This window comes from Pavona decussata, unplaced genomic scaffold, assembly GCF_977016875.1.
Source record: "Pavona decussata unplaced genomic scaffold, jaPavDecu1.1 SCAFFOLD_401, whole genome shotgun sequence".
Lineage (NCBI taxonomy): Eukaryota > Metazoa > Cnidaria > Anthozoa > Scleractinia > Agariciidae > Pavona > Pavona decussata.
In genome coordinates, this window is record NW_028145770.1 from 55573 (window position 1) to 72500 (window position 16928).

The 16928-nt window shown below is 39.2% G+C and overlaps 1 protein-coding gene across 3 annotated transcripts in view; it reads right to left on the reverse strand.

Moving 5' to 3' along the window:
- The window catches only part of LOC146451093 (ubiquitin carboxyl-terminal hydrolase 9X-like), a 77782-nt gene that overhangs the window by 51034 nt on the left and 9820 nt on the right, over positions 1-16928 (reverse strand). For all 3 annotated transcript variants that reach the window (XM_085099588.1, XM_085099587.1, XM_085099586.1), the window contains exons 8-18: positions 16469-16535; positions 15702-15800; positions 12317-12402; positions 11963-12011; positions 11630-11719; positions 10977-11039; positions 10423-10512; positions 3084-3188; positions 2421-2519; positions 1606-1713; positions 525-641 (exon numbers count right to left, since the gene is read on the reverse strand). In XM_085099588.1, coding sequence (XP_084955714.1) covers positions 525-641; positions 1606-1713; positions 2421-2519; positions 3084-3188; positions 10423-10512; positions 10977-11039; positions 11630-11719; positions 11963-12011; positions 12317-12402; positions 15702-15800; positions 16469-16535 — 973 coding nt within the window. The remainder of the gene's footprint in view (positions 1-524; positions 642-1605; positions 1714-2420; positions 2520-3083; positions 3189-10422; positions 10513-10976; positions 11040-11629; positions 11720-11962; positions 12012-12316; positions 12403-15701; positions 15801-16468; positions 16536-16928) is intronic.

The following is a 16928-nucleotide window of genomic DNA, read 5'->3' on the forward strand; positions in this document are numbered from 1 at the left end:
ATTTTTCTCAAGCAACTACAAGGCACATAACTGCACTGAACACATATACTGGATCATGAACATAAAAAAAGGGTGTTTAACGAAGATCTCGGAGGCAGGGATTTTCTAGGCTATTGCAATTCTGAGACTTAAACTTTTATTCACCAAGGTGATGGAATATTTTAAGCCTGGTGAATATATAAATGAGAATGATGTATTATTCGGTAAGTGACACAGGCATACTCGGAAAAAAATAAATAAATAAATAATAAAAAAAATAAGAAAATGAAAATAAGAAAAATAATTAAATTAAAAAAGAATAAAAATTAAATTATTTTACTTTTTTTTCAGAGTATGCCTGTGTCACTTACTGAGTAATACATCATTCTCAACAATTTTTCTATTGCAGCATTTTTCATTGAAAAAAACCAGTGACAGCCCTTTGGTAACTACAAATACTTAGAAAATGCCAGCAGCTATTTTGGAACAAGTAAAAACATGGCTACTGTACAGCTACCAGCTGTAGGGCACAGTTCTTGTCATACCTCATAAAAAAGGGAACAAATTTCTTTGATCTGCTTGAGAGCGGGTAGGACCCATGTATCACTACGGAGCTCTTCTATACATCGATCAATCCATTCTGTTTTTTGAGAATCTCGGTCCTGTAAGGTAAGATGTGTACAAATTGATGACATTAATATCCTATCTATAATAATAACACGTACATGTACATGCAAGCATCCACAATTGATTATAATGCAAAATACCTTTTTTTTCAAATTGTCTCTAGTCTCACTTCAAGCACAATAGATCAAGTCCTCAAGTGTGATGTCACAAATATTTAAAAAAATTTTGAAATTATGGGATTTGTTTGCATGATCGGAAAGAGCATGATGAAAAATGCTTACTTCCCAAAAATCAGCATCTTCTTGCGATTTTGGGGTTGAGATATTAGCTCTGTTATGCCCCGATGAGTCCATACAGAAATTCTTCTAATTTTGCCTCAGTTCCAAACGTTTGGAACTGAGGCAAAATTAGAAGGATTTGTAAGGAGTCATTGGGGCATAACAGAGCTAATTAATATCTCGACCCCAAATCGCAATAAAATGCTGATTTTTGGCAAGTAGGCATTTTTCATCATGCTCTTTCCAATCATATGGAAAAATCCTATAATTTCATAAATTTGTTTTTATGACGTCATCACTTTAGGACTCTATATGGTGTACAGCCTTCACATGAAAATAAATGTATAAGAACTTTCCAAGGCGCATGTAAAATTAGCCATTTTGAAAGTATAGCCCGTTGACCAACAGGGTGGGAAATACACTGCTTGAAAGACAAAAAGTGAAACTCATTGTCAAATAATATAATTTGAGATATGGGCCAAAGATTTTTCTGATCAAATTTGGATAATATATATAATGAACATCGTCAGGCTGGAAAGCATCAAATCATGTTTTTAAATTAATGCAAATTAAAAAAAAAAGGGACTGACAGTTATTTTTTCACTTTTTTGACTCCTAGTTAAATCCCTTGAATTCAGAAAACATGTTGACCTGACATCTTAAGTTAAAAATTCCCAGTTTTTAATCAGGCTGGCAATATTAATTCAATTGAGAAGCTTACCTGTGAACAACTGTAATCCAAAATCTTGATGTGTGCACTAAGAGCCAGGTCCATGATATCAGTTGGAACATCTTCACTGTGCGCAAGATTCCAAAGTAAACCCAGCACCTACAACAATGTAAGCGCAATTATCACAAAAAAGGGCAGGGTGAGACTTTGGAGTCACATAATTAGTCATCCCATGAAGCGACTAGACCCCATTGGATGGGATAACAATCCACCATGTTTTTGTCACCAGCATTTTTCACTGGTACCCAATTACACAGCTCAGTCGATCTTAATAAAATGACCTCTGTGCAGCTTTTAACTTTAAGCTCTATCAAGCCAGGTGTGTAAATGGGTTCTGTGGATAATGCTTAATCTAATTCCGCTTCAGCAAAGATCTCCAGGGGTATTTCTTTTTTAGAAGCCATTGTTTGTTTAATAGCGATATTGTATCCTATTTTTTGTTTCAGGATTCATGAAATACATGTACCTTGGTATGATCAGTCTATTCTCGATTACAATGATTTCTGCAACACCAACAAATTACTGTACCAAAGATCCTGGCTCAAATCTATGCCCTCCATTTATAAAACTCTTGGTTGTCAAATTGCATGACCTTGGTTGACCTAGATGAGACATTCGCTTTTGAACAGAAAACTCTCTAAAATATGCCAAAAGGTGTACAGTATTTTGCTGCCATGTGGACAGACATGCAATACTGTATGTCAAAAGGCCTATTATTTTGGTAACCAAAGGGTTAATGTTCAAAGCTTGAAAAGGGAAGATACAGTTTGAAAAGAGCAGTTTTAGTTTACAACATGAGCACTAACCTTATGTGCCATAACACCTTCTTTGTCATCTTCAGCTAGCCGTCTTATTAACTCTAATAATTTTTCTCTCTGTTTTTTGCTAGCATTTGTCCAACTCTCCTGCCAATGACAAAATAATTATTTTTTGACGAATTGTCAATGGATGAGGCAATGACCGATAATTAGCCAAACAAAATATCAGTGTACATAATTTTCACTTTTATTGCATTCAGTAAAAAATACATGTAGAACTAAAAAATTATAAGCAAACTGGTACCTTGTCTTCTGTTATTTGGCTACGCTTCTCAAAAACCAGAGATGTACTAAAGACCATGTTATTCACAAAGGTACATTGTATCTACATGTACAAGTGCTTGGTTTTTAAGGGTGGTATTCTTATGGCCCATTGAAATTCAAAGGAAACTGTATTGAGAAGTCACTCTGAAATGTGAACACCCACATGTTCCCTTACAAATGAATGTACTTTCAACTGACATTTTTTTTTTTTCAGTCCCTGTCACTCATTCTACAGTAAATTTAAATTAAACTGCATCTTCAAAACTCCACATGAGTGATTATTTAAATTCTGACTTGATAGTTAATTGAAAATTAATTAGACTGTGCTGGGCAATAACAACTTTTGCAGTTCAGTGAACTAAGGTTTTAAAGTGAAATGTAGTTTACCTGGAAACATGAGAAGAGGTGATCAAGTTGATCTGCAGAAAAATCCCAAGCTAATTTGGCCAGGAGATCATGAACATTCTTTACAATGGCATCATGTTTTCCAGCCTTGTAAGAAAGACACACAAATGAAACTTAATATCTTAGACAATATTAATAACAAGACTCAATGTACCTTAAAATATAATAATAATTATAAACCATTATGATTATACATGAAATTAAAAAGTTTTCAGCCTCACATAATACAGTTGAAGTTCCAAAATCATGTACAGTACCGCCTAGAACTATAGACCCATTTGCCGCGTCGTTGCCGCGGGACCTACTCGCGGGTTTCCCTCGGTATTCCTGCAGTAAGACGTTTTTTTTCCTCGGTTCGGTTGCGGTATGGCTCCAAAGTTGCCGCGGGAAAGTTCACCTCGGTAAAACCTCGGTAAAGGAAAGACGCGGTAGAGTTTGAATACGCTTTTGTCTCCTTTACTTTGTGTTTTGGTTCGTCAGCTTCTATTAAATGGCAACATCGCACCAAAGAACATTAACTAGGGATGACGATCACATGCGATACACATACGATTTTCGGCCCTTGAAGGCTTGAACCATTTGAAGAAAATGAGAATCCGTTTTCGAGTATCCTACCACATTTGAAAAATCCTTTGAGGAAGATTCTGATTTAATATCTCAAGACTTGGTATACCCAAAATATTTGAAGACTTCTTGGGGACGATGCGCAATATTCACTATCGAAGCTTCGAAGCGTGCAGATTTGCTCAAGAAAAAACAAGCAAACTTGAATTTTCGACACAGTCTGTGGAGTTCCGTTTGCCGGACCTTTTAAAATCATTTATAAATTGAAAACAAATAATATTTTGGCATGTTTTGTGCCGCTCAGCGCCCGAATAATTGCAATTCCAACACGTACATTGAGCGGACATTGTCGGTCATTGTCACTCGGACTCCTGACGTGACAAGGTGTTTGATGCAACACGGCAGTGTTCCAGAATGTTAGTCCGCTGTTTACTTTGTATTTTTTGCCAAGTTATTTCAATTTTAAGTTAGGAGAAGCAAAAGATAAAAAGCTGACCCACAACATTTACGGATTATAAAACATATGTTCGCGCGTGACGATGTTATTGTAACTTGAAACCCTTGTGTAGACTTCGCAAATTTTGTCGCTTGTGTCTACAGTCTATTTCAAACCTCATTCTTTTAAAATGAACTTGGCACTGCAACTGTTGTGTTCTCTAACTGAGCGGCAAGTTAAGAACATGCAGCAAAACATGTATTCCATTCAAGTAGTTTAATCAACTAATCTGTGTCATTGATCTCTGCATTACAAACATGTGAGAGGCTCTTAAGTGGAACATTCTAGAGGAATCTATGGTATGCTAGATTGCGTTACATAACATCTCCCCTTTCGAGTATAAAATAACATCAAAATGTTAACACAAAACAAATGACATCAAAGTAACCTCAATCTAAAAGAGGTTCTAAATCAACCAGTCTATTTTAGTCCATTGGATGAAAATCTTAATCATGATTTACGACAGGTCCTATTCTTTTCAAAGTTCCGTCATGTCCATGTTCATAGTCTATAGGTCGAGTCTATCTGGGGGTTTAATGACTCGTCCAGATCTTGAGGTTTTAACATCTGATGAGGTCATCTTTTGTGGACTCACATCCAAAGGTTTGGTTGGTGAGCTTTCCACTCATTTTAAGGGAGTGTCCTTGATAGTACTTTCTGGCATGACAACGAGATGTCGACGATTACGTCGGATCGAACTGCCAGCTTCAGTTTCAACCATGTAAGATCTTGGCGTTGGGGCTTTCTCTGTGACCATTGCTGGTGTCTTCTGGTCGGTAACCCATACGCGGTCTCCAGTACTTAATTTGGGAAGTTCAGTGCATCGATGGCTTGAATTGTAACGGCTTGTTTGGGTTAGTTTGCCTTCTTGTTCATGCGTCCGGACTTTCTCTAGGTCAGGCCATGATGGTTTCAGTTGGTCAGGGAACACCGGAACAGTTGTTCGGATCTTTCTGCCAAAGAGCATTTCTGCTGGGCTGTATCCGTTCTCCAATGGTGTTGCTCTGTATGACATCAGAGCTTTGGCTGGATCTTTTCCCTTCTTTAGTGTATTCTTCACCGTTTGCACTGCACGCTCAGCTTCTCCGTTGGCCTGAGGCAACTTCGGGCTTGAAGTGATGTGCGTGAAGGAGTAATCCTTTGAAAACTGGTCAAACTCAGTTGAAGCAAACTGCGGTCCGTTATCAGATCTCAGGATCTCAGGGACTCCGTGTCTTGCAAAGATGGATTTAAGTGCACGGATGGTGTCGCTAGACTTCTGAGACGCCGTCAGAAGTGAGACTTCTACGTAGCGTGAGAAGTAGTCCACCACTACCAGGTAGGCTCGTCCGTTCAGGCTGAACAGGTCAGTACCCAGAATCTGCCATGGTCTTTCAGGAACTGCTGTCGGTATCATCGGTTCTCGGTTTGGCTTCCTATACTCGATGCATTTTCGGCAGCTCGTGACCATATCTTGTACTTGATTGCTCAACCCAGGCCACCAGACTGAGTCCTTGGCTCGTCGTCGACACTTGACAATTCCTTGGTGTCCTTCGTGGATTTGTTCTAGGATCTCCAGGTGCATACTTGAGGGGATAATGAGTCTAGAGCCCTTGAGGAGTAGTCCACGTACTTGGGAAATCTCGCCTCTTGAGCTCCAGTACGGACTCAGTGAACTTGGGATCTTGTGGAAATCAGGCCAACCATCTTCGCAGTATTCAAGAAGCTTCTTACACACCGGATCTTCTTGCTGCTTAGCAGAGATCTCTTCAAGACGCTTGTCCGTGGCGGGTAGTTGAAGCAGAACACTGTCAACATAGAGGTCAATCTCTTCTTCTTTCGCGTGGCTAGGCGTTGGCTGTAAAGGTGCTCGTGACAACGCATCGGCAGTTACCAGGTTTTTACCCGGAACATGGGAGATTGTAAAGTGGAATCGCAGGAGTCGCATTCTCAATCTCTGAATTCTTGGCGGCATCTCGTCAAGATTCTTTGATCCTAGTAGCGGTACGAGAGGTTTGTGGTCTGTTTCGACGTGAAACGTTTTGCCAACTAAGTAATCGGCCAATCTCTCGCACGCCCATGTAGTAGCTAGTGCCTCTTTCTCAATTTGGGCGTATCTTTGCTCAGTGCTTGTCAAGGCTCGTGAGATGAACGCCACTGGTTTCCAGTAACCCTCTGACTGCTTTTGGGTCAACACGGCTCCAATTCCATATGACGAGGCGTCTGCTGAAACTGTCGTCTCCAACTGTGGGTCGTAAATCGCCAGAACTGGGGTTGAAATCAGCTGTCTCTTGATCTCTTCGAACGCTTCCTTCTGTGCTGTGTCCCATAGCCAAGCGCTATCTTTGGTAAGCAGTTCTCTTAGGGGTTTGCTGGTCTGAGCTAAGTTGGGTAGGTACTTGCCCATTTGGTTGACCATTCCTAGAAATCTTCTCAAGTCTGAGACATCAGATGGGGCCTTCATCCGCTTGATCGCTTCAACTTTCGAAGGGTCAGCTTGAATCCCGTCTTTGCCGATCACGTGACCCAGGAACTCAACGTTTTCCTTGGCAAATTCACATTTCTCGAGGTTGAGGGTTACTCCATGCTCTTCAAGGCGTCGTAAGACTGCTTCTAAACGCTCGTCGTGCTGTTCATAAGAGTTTCCGAACACTAGGATCTCATCCATTTGACATTCCACTCCTTCCAGTCCAGCCAGGATGTACTGCATGGTTTTCTGGAAGTGTTCTGGGGCGGATGAGATTCCGAACTGGAGTCGTTTGTAGCAGTACCGTCCCCAGGGCGTAATGAAGGTAGTAAGCAGCTTAGACTTGGGGCTGGGTTTCCTCTGCCAAAACCCAGAGTTCGCGTCCAGTTTTGACACGATCTTGGCACCTGTGAGTTTGGCGAGTGTCTGCTCTGTGGTGTGCATGGGATGGTTCTCTCGTTGAACTGCTTTGTTAAGCTGGATAAAGTCTCCGCATATCCGTACTTTTCCATTTTTCTTGGGAACGACTACCACTGGAGAACACCATTCTGTGGGTTGATCCACCCGCTCGATGACTTCCATGTCTTCCATACGCTTTATTTCGGCTTTCACATTGTCCAGCAGTGGTATTGGAATTCTGCGGGGCGTAGTAAGGTTGAACGGTTTGGCTCCGTCGCTAAGCTTGATCTCATATTCGCCTGGCATACAGCCAAGTCCTTTGAAGAGGTTTGGGTGTGTCTTCTTCATGCGATCTGGGCTTCTCTCAGGTGAAACGACGTCGTCTATTTTCTTGATAATTCCAAGCTTGTGACAGGCTGTGCGGCCAAGTAGTGGGCGATCCAGATTATCCAGGACATAAATCTGCTCCTTGCATGACTTGTTTTCATACGTCAAAGAGGTTTCAAACTCTCCTTCACACTTGAGCTCGTACCGGCAAGGGCCATACAGCTTCTTGGAAGTTTTCAACAGGATCGGTTTGTCAGTTATTTCGGTGAAAATCTTGCTGGGAAGTACTGTGACATCTGCACCGCAGTCTAGTTTGAATGTCACGCGATGGCTGTTGATTGTCACGTCAGCTGTCCATGGTTTCTCTTGCTTGGATACGACTTCGCCAAGAAAGATGTCTGAATCTGAGCTAGAGCTCTCGGCTGCTTCAACTTCATAGACTTTACTCGGTGGTACGCTCGCGTGGCACCATTTGGCGAAATGGCCTTGTTTTGAGCACTTGTGACACTTCGCATCTTTTGCAGGGCACGACTGCCTGTTGTGATTTTTAGGGTTTCCACACCTTTCACATCCGGTAGTCCGTCTTTTAAACTTGCTGTTGTTTCCATCTCCGCTTGACTTGCTGGGTTGTTTCGGTTTATGTGACCCTCGAGGCCTTCCTGATTTTGCTTGTTTTTCTTCCAGGGTTTCAACATTGCTTGACGGAATGTGGCTTGATCTTATCACTCCCTGCTGCTTTTTGACAGACTCACTTTGTCTGGCTTGTTGAACGGCTTTTTCTAGCGTTAAACTTGCGTCAATCTGCAGTTTTTCGCTGAGTTTCTCGTTCCTAAGTCCGACAACTAAGCGGTCACGAATCATCTCATCCTTCAATGATCCATACTCGCAGAATTCGGCCAGACTATGAAGGGCAGTGATGAAATTTTCCACCGACTCATCTTGACCCTGTGCCCGTTGATTAAATTTTGCTCGCTCGTAGATTACGTTTTTCTTCGCGACAAAATGACTGTTGAATTTTGCTTTCACAGCATCATATTTGTGTGCATCTGACTCATCTGCGAAGACAAAACTGGCCATGATGTCTTCTGCATCACCACCCATGGCGTAAATAAGGGCATTTACTTGAAGGTCTTCTGCTTGGCTTTGTAAGCCTGAGACGATGCGGTACCGATCAAAGCGTTTTAGCCACCGTGGCCATTCTTCGTAATTTGAAAAGTCGAAGGATTTTGGCGGTTTAACTGGTAATAACTGCTGAGAAGTTGTCCCTTCTGCACCTCTGTCTGCATTCGAGGTTTCCCCTTCTGTTCCCGGCATCCTGGTAACAGGCTGAAGGAGGGCTAAATCGAACACTGCCACGAAGAAATACAGTTACGGTGAATGGTTTAGGCCGTTTAAAACGGTTCTGACAACATGTTGTGTTCTCTAACTGAGCGGCAAGTTAGGAACATGCAGCAAAACATGTATTCCATTCAAGTAGTTTAATCAACTAATCTGTGTCATTGATCTCTGCATTACAAACATGTGAGAGGCTCTTAAGTGGAACATTCTAGAGGAATCTATGGTATGCTAGATTGCGTTACATAACAGCAACAAGAATAATATTCCCTCTCAATATCCGATTTTTTAGAACACAAGCTTGCTCTAAAATTCAGGAGATATTTTTAGCAGCTGTTTGGTCGGACACGTACAAAAAAAGCTGACGAATCAGAAGCAGCGGTTCCCACGAGGGCAAAACAAACGTCAAACTTGCTCCTATGCAAATTACGGTTAATTTACAAGACGTTTGCCCCGTTGCTTGTATCGAAATGAACAAATTAAGAAAACTAAATTTTAAAAAAGGGATTTTTTATGAAAATTCAGCGAACTCTCTTTCGTAAACTTACACTGAGTGTTTTGAAGAGCAGGTAAATCAACGTACACGTATTTCACTGCGTATTCAACATACCCTCGGAGATACATGTAACAAGCTTCTTTCAAGTGCTGGATTGTTAGTTACTTTTATTATCTCTGAAAAGACGGAATCCAAACATTTTGCCGAGGCAAAGATTCAAGATTTCAATATTTGAATTATTACACGAACTATACCCAACACCATTTTGACTTCAAATTACTCCTTCGATTAACCACCGATTCTTCGCACCTCGAACACTTGTAGTATAACTGTCTTTACTCACGCTATAAAATAAGCGTTAGAAATGCAACCAGTCCCCATTGTTCTTTCCCGCGGCACGCCTCGTCTTTTCGCCCGCGGCAAATTTACCGCGGCACACTGTACCTCGTCTTCACCGCGGAACGACCGTGTTTTCACCTAGGTGGACGCGCGGCCACTACCCGCGGTAAAGACGAGGTATGCCCTAGTCCCGATGGGTCAATAGTTCCAGGCGGTACTGTAACTAAATAAAATTAACATTATCTAAAGTTATCAACAAACAACAAACAAAACAATGCACATACTGTAACAAAATACACTATACATAATTATATATTGTATTGTTCACTTCAGAATGGCAGTTTAACATTGAAATATTCTCTAACGTTCATTTATTTATTTATTTAGGCTTTGTTTTATAACAAGAGTCGATCTTGTATTTAGCCAATGACCTCAGACTTTCACATAATGATAACAATATTAAATATTTCACTTTCTTAAAAACAAATTAAGAAAGTGAAATACCCTTATAAATCCTCTATTCAGCTCCTTAGAGGGGCTTATTTATTGCGAGATAGAGGGAGAGAGGTTAATAGAGAGGGGGTTTATTTAATTTGGTAACAACAGCAAAAAATGAGGAAACAGACTAGAGTTACACTAAATTAGAAGTAGTGTGGAATGAGATGTCCAATGTTTTGAGCGAGGGCTACATGTACATGTATTTCTCACATCTTTGAAACAAGAACAAATTGCACTGTACTACAGTGTACATGTAGCTAGGGTGATCAGTATTCCAAACTTCCAGCAAGTGAATAAACCACACTTTAGGGGGTGAACATGAAGTCTTATGTGTATGTTCACAATTAATTATAACTGTAACACCATCCATGATGTGTTAAAATTCCCCCAAATTGCTTGACCTAGCCCCTTCACCTCTCACCTGAGCAGCCCAGATGTTGTCCAAATCCTGCAAGGACAGAGCTTTTTCCTTTATAACAAAACGCAAAATTTTTTCCAGTTTTTCAACATACTGCAAAGAGAGTGGAACATAAAGTAAGTTTTTTTTTTCTCATCCTTACTTGAGTGCAAGTTCCCTCACTAATTAAGCACACGGAATATAAATTGAGCAATCCTTAAGTGTATTGTACTGCACGTGTACATAAAGTCCATTAACAATAATTCATTTGCCCACAAATGCAAAGTCCACTGATAAACAGTGGAACCCCATATTAATAAGACCACCTTTCGGCTGTAAAAATGTGGTCGTATTAACGGGGTGATTGGATTAGTGAGGTTGTAAAACTAAGGAAATGACTGCACTTTCAATTCATCCAGGGCACAAAAAAGTGGCTGTTATATTGAGGTGGTCGTATTAATGAAGTGGTCGTAAGGTGAGGTTCAACTGTATTCAGAAAGTCATTCAGGACACTGCAAACACACACATTTTCATGACCATTAGTATATATACAATGTAATCAAGATCACTCCACGTACCTGAGGTTGATGAAGATTATCTTTTAATACAATGGAGAGGACGCCATTTTTCTGAATCCACTCCTGCAAATGCAACACAAGCACTTTTATTAATATTTTTTTTGTCCATGTGCAAAGCTACAAACAACAGCAAGTTGGTCATCAGAGACAATAAATGTTCACTAAAATTAGCTTGCGTCCGTGAAAATTCCACTACTATACAAGTACAGTGTAGATCGACATACAGTGTAACGTCTGGACAACATTGCATTAATTTATTTAATACTTAATTTTAACACCTGTTTTGAATAACAGTTAACCAGTAATGACTATCATTCTATATCATTCTGTAAAATAATGTTTAGTCCAACCAAAAAGTGAGTTTATTAGACATAAATTATATACACACACATGTGCATCCCTTTGATGCAGGAAAATTATTTGCCACCCTGATGTGAGGAGAGAGAGACAAAGTACAATAACATTTGTTGTCTCCAAGTCCGGAGGAAAATAATAATAATAACAACAACAATAATAATAATAACAACAATAATGTCATTTTTAAACGATACTGAATTACAAACTTTGTCATTGTATGACTCATTCCGGGAGCATCAAACAATACTGAATGATTTGTGAGAATGGTAGTGAGACACTATTTATTATCAACTCACAGCCATCCTCTCAGCTGTTAGCCATTCTTCTTCTTCTGTTACGGTGTGTCGGTGAGTGAAATATGATACGCCTGTGATAACTTTGTTTATCTGCAAAAACAATACATGGTTACTTCAAAGAGTGCAAACTTCAGCATGCTACAGCCCTGCAGGCCACCCCCAAAAAATTAGCTCTAAGTTGTACACTTTTTTGCAGCTGATTAACATTGTTTGGTCATTAAGCATCTGCTTGGCATGAACAATCTTTCACTTGTTGGTTTTCAGCCACATCCCTGCAGTGCACAGTGATTAGCTATACATGTATTTATCATTTGTTAATTGTTATCTGCCTACCTCATTTAAAGCATTCATCTTTCCATTAAACGAAGAAATTTGAAGTAATCTGGAAGAAAAGTGGATATAATATAAAGATTATTTAGTTTTCTAAATTCTTCAAAACTTAATCAACTGTTCCAGCACTAATAAAAATCATGCATATTGCATGCCACCAGAAAAAAAAAACAGTGAAAAAGTTATAAATTGTCTTGTGGTTTTATTGTTAGTAGTTTTTTCTTGTACATGTCGTTTCATCGATCTCATCAGCCTCGTCATTATACAACAAGGGAAGTCAACTAAAGGTTATTCCTTAAATTAGCTTAGTAGAGTACATAAAGATATAATTTTGATATAAAAATATTTCCAACCAACCTGAGAATCATTTTAAGCTTAAATATTTCCAGCTGTTTGGCAATGTCCTCTCTGGAAGTTAGTCTTAATGCCAGGTTTTTGAGGGCCTAAAATAACAAGAAAAAAACATGCACAAGTCTTTCCATCAGGGCTTTAATAGCCAAAAACTGAAAGTTGGGCACCCAAAAGCTCATTTCCCATAAAATTTGAAAAAGATTTGGTGAATCTTAAGCTGTGGTTTCACGTTGAAACTTTTACATTGTAGCTGAAACTTGTGTGCAACGGCAAACAAGGCCAGTTTCACAAAGTGGTGTTACACAGTGAAACTCTTGTTTTTTCACCACTGAGACCGTTGCGGGCCGTTGCAGAAGAAGAAAGTGGTTCTACTTTTCGTGAAACTTGTCTCACAACGGCAGATCAAAAAAGTTTCATGAAACCGACCATGTTACAAGGAACAACGCCTGCTCACAAGTTTCAGCGAAAAGTTTCATGAACGTGATATGGTGGCTTTAGTCTCATACCCTGATCTTCTCGCTCCTTGGGAGAGAACACCTGGTAAAATCCATTTGGATGACAACGTAACGTGTCATGAATGTGACACATAACAAATTATTTGCATGACTGTGGATGCTCAACATTATTTTGCAGCAAAAAGAGTGCTCACAAATTGTCTAAAATGGATTTTAACCCTTTCCCGTCCAAGAAAAATGCCGAATTTTTCTAAATCGCTAACTATGAACTGGGAGACCACATGTGATATACCATTTACAAGGTATTTTCTGGGGTGTGCTATAAATCACACTAACAGAGATGGAAGAGGTCACATATGAGAGTGAGAAAAGTCCAAAACGAAAGAAAAAAACATTGAAAATTTTCTTATTCGTTGTACATACTGGGTATCCCCCAAAACTATAGCTTAATGTACAGCTCTCAGTGCATTGCTTGTTGTAAGATATCAACTGGACCCTTAACGTACAAAGGAAAAACAATCCAAAAGCTTGAGGGGTGGTAAATCAAGTCTCATATAGGAGGGGGGCATGATTTTATGCCTTCAATTTATAGATGTTTCAAAGATCTTTTGGTTGTGCAAATTTAACACAAATTGACCAAATACTGAGCTCATAATTGTGTCTTGAAAGATCAATTTGTTGATTGTATTCAGAAGAGAAAAATAATACATGTAGTTAAACATAATTTATAGATTTCAAGTTTCTGAAAAAGAAATCAAAGGCTCCTGTGAGCCAACTCGTGAATGTAGATGACACATAGTAATTGAAATTAAGACGGCTACGGAAACTTCCTTGAAAGCTAAAAGAAATTATATCTTTGCCCGATTATGTAACAAAAAATAACCATTCTTGTACTATAAAAATGATTGTTAAATTATTCTGTACAGATTGAATAAGCCGATTATTCTGATGCGCCGATTAAAATTAAATCACGTGTTTTTTTATTCAAAGTTCATAGAAGCACGCCATGTGCAGCTACGTCATGCAAATTCGTGTCCCCGATAGTCTGGGGCTACTGGATTTTGCGATCGGGCTAGTGGATTCTAACCATCACTTGCCCGATGGGTAAGTGAAGATTTTTTGGGAATTAAAATTACAAAATTACAGTAGGGCAAGCCGATCTCACAAAGGGAAATCTGTTCAACAAAGTATCGCATTACATTATTTTCATATTTTTCCTTTGGAGTTCAGTCCACGCAATCCTCAAGTAAAAATAATGAACTATGACAAGCTCTTGCTAAATAAGAAATATTTATCGACCGCGTCCTTTTGCTTTCCCATAAATTACCAGTTGTTAATTTCGAAAATGAAACATTTTTCCCTTTGAAACCTCTATGAAAGCTGACAAGATCTTTAAGTGTTCATTTCACCAGAAATTTGCATAATTTTGTCTACGACGTCAATGATGCGTGACATGGCACGTTCCGCTTTCGCGTGAAAACTGACAAATTAAATTATTTTTTAATTAAATTATTTTTAATTCTTAAAAGAAACCGCACTCTGTAGAAAAAACGAAAAAAACCTATAACTTTGCTCAGATTCAACGAAAAATCTCCATTCTTACACTAAAATGATTGTCAAATTATTCTCTACAGAATGAATGAGAGAATTCTGACGCGTCGTGAAAAAAATTTTCACGTTTTTTTTTTTTTACTTATGGAGTTTACGACCCCGGACTTTCTGAAAAACTGAAAAAACTTGTAACTTTGCTCAGATTGAACGAAAAATCTCCATTCTTGCACTAAATGATCGTCAAATTATTCTCTACATATTGAATAAGAATTTCTTGCTGCGCCGTGAACAACAAATGTTCGCGTGTTTTTTTCCACTAATTGAATTTAAAACTCATTCACTGCGCACGCCCGAAAGTTAACGACAAAACCGACCGACCGACCAAGTCAAAAGTCAGCTATCGCTATAACTCGTTCATTGCGCTACGCGCATTCACGAGTTAAAAAAGGCACCACTGAGTTTTGTTGTTAACAGTGCCTAAGGTGTGTGTGCTGTGTTATGCATACAAGTTAATTGTACGTGTCAGATTGCATAGCAAAATTTCTGTGAAACTTTGATCAAGACAAAAACTATCAAAACTGTATGTTTATAATAATTAAAGTGCACCTACCCCCCAAATTATTTTTTGCTTAAATAAATCTTTTGCGCCTTTTTTCACCCAAATCTTGACTTTTTATAGGCTGTAAAAGTTACGAAATCTAGCCTTAATCTGTCCCATGACCAAGCTAGTAAGGGGCATGGGTCTATTCCTTGCATGATGTCACAAACTGCTTTGCATGCATTTTCACAAAGACTTAATACAATGCAAATCAGTTTGTGACGTCAAGTAAGGAAAAGACCCATGCCCCTTACTAGCTCAGTCATGGGACAGATGATGGCTAGATTTTGTAACTTTTACAGCCTATAAAAAGTCAAGATTTGGTTGAAAAAGGAGCCAAATAGCGCAATATGTTTCGAACAGGTGCAAAGATTTATTTAAGAGAAAAAAAATTGGGGGTTAGGTGCACTTTAAGAACTAATCACTAGTTTAATGAAGTTCAAATCAATGCCAGAAGCCACTTTCATAGAAGGACAGAAATGCCAAGATATATATTTTAAAAAGCTTGCACCTACACAAAAAGAAAAGCAGAGGTTTGAACATTTGTGTGGAAACAGTGATTGGAGAATGTGACCAATTCTACCAGCAGATGTTTTCTCTGAAGACAAAACATCTGGATACGAGATTACGTGAATCTTCAATGAATTGTTTTTAACAATTACTGGACATCATTGCTCAGGATGCCTGGACTCCCTTATGGCTAAACCCTTGTTTTTGTTACTTTAAAATAATGTAATTGAATGACAGCAACAAAAGAGAAAGAAACTGGGGTGAATATTGCAGGTACCTTGATAATTGATGAGAGAGCATCATTCTTTGCCTCATTTTTGGCTTCTTTTTTGAGTTCATCATCAGTTAAGTTCTCAAGAAATTTAGGTACAAAATCCTACAAGCAAGTAAGACAAATTGCATCATTAACTGACATCTATGTAGAAAATCTATTACTTACAAGTAGGACATGGTTTCGCCCTCTTTTCTTTAGAGCCAATATTAAGGCACCCACCCACCCACCCACCCTACTAGAGAGCTGTCATTAAGGGCTGTAGGCCACAAAGCCTGTTACAGCTGAATACCCCTGAAAGAACCTCGTTGTTACAGGTGACTTAAATGACCCTACAGTCATTAAAAAGATTGTTACAGGTGCGAAGTTCAAGGAAACATGTGGCCAAAACTTTAACGACAGCCCTACTACTACTATGTATACCATGTAGGGTGATATCAGTGACAAACATCAAGGGTAAAAGCACTATCACCCACCCCCCTCCCTCTGTCTTGTGCCTTTGTCAAGAAAGACAGGCAGGGAAAAGGGACAGAATTTTTAAACATCTGAAACATTAAGGAACTGAGCAATGGGATAAATGTCATGGAACACTTTAAGCCTGGTGAATACATGAGAATGGTGTATTATTCAGTAAGTGACACAGGCAAAGTCCACAAGTCTCCTGTAGCTCAGTGGTAGAGCATCCGCACTAGCAATCAGAATTAACGGTCTTAGGTTCAACTCCTAACAGGAGCACTCAACAACAAATGTCATTGACTACAGCTGTAACTTACTATAACAGGTAGAAAGAATTTTTCAACAGTCGCAGGGGTGAGAACCTCAGCACATGATCCAAAAGGTCTAAAACAGAAAAACGAGTACTGTCAATGGCAGGCCATCAAAAGAGCCAACAGCATACAGAGGCAAAGACTCAAATAAAGTAAACTCTCATTTATTTAATAATTATTTTTGGGCCATACATTATTTTGTCAAACCACTTACAATCCAAGCAAAGCATAACCATTGTTGGTATAATTATGTAATGCTAACTCTGGGTAGAGGGTTCACAGGACACAGATACATACAACATGCCATGTCATAAAGAAGATGCCTTCAAAGGGAAGTGGGAGGAGGGGGGGGGGGGAGAAAACATGTACACATGGCGAAGAGAGAGAGAAACCAAGAGTGTCATCGGTGGAACTTGAATTAGCTCCTGATGATTGAGCTGAGAGTCATTAGGCTCTATTCACATTA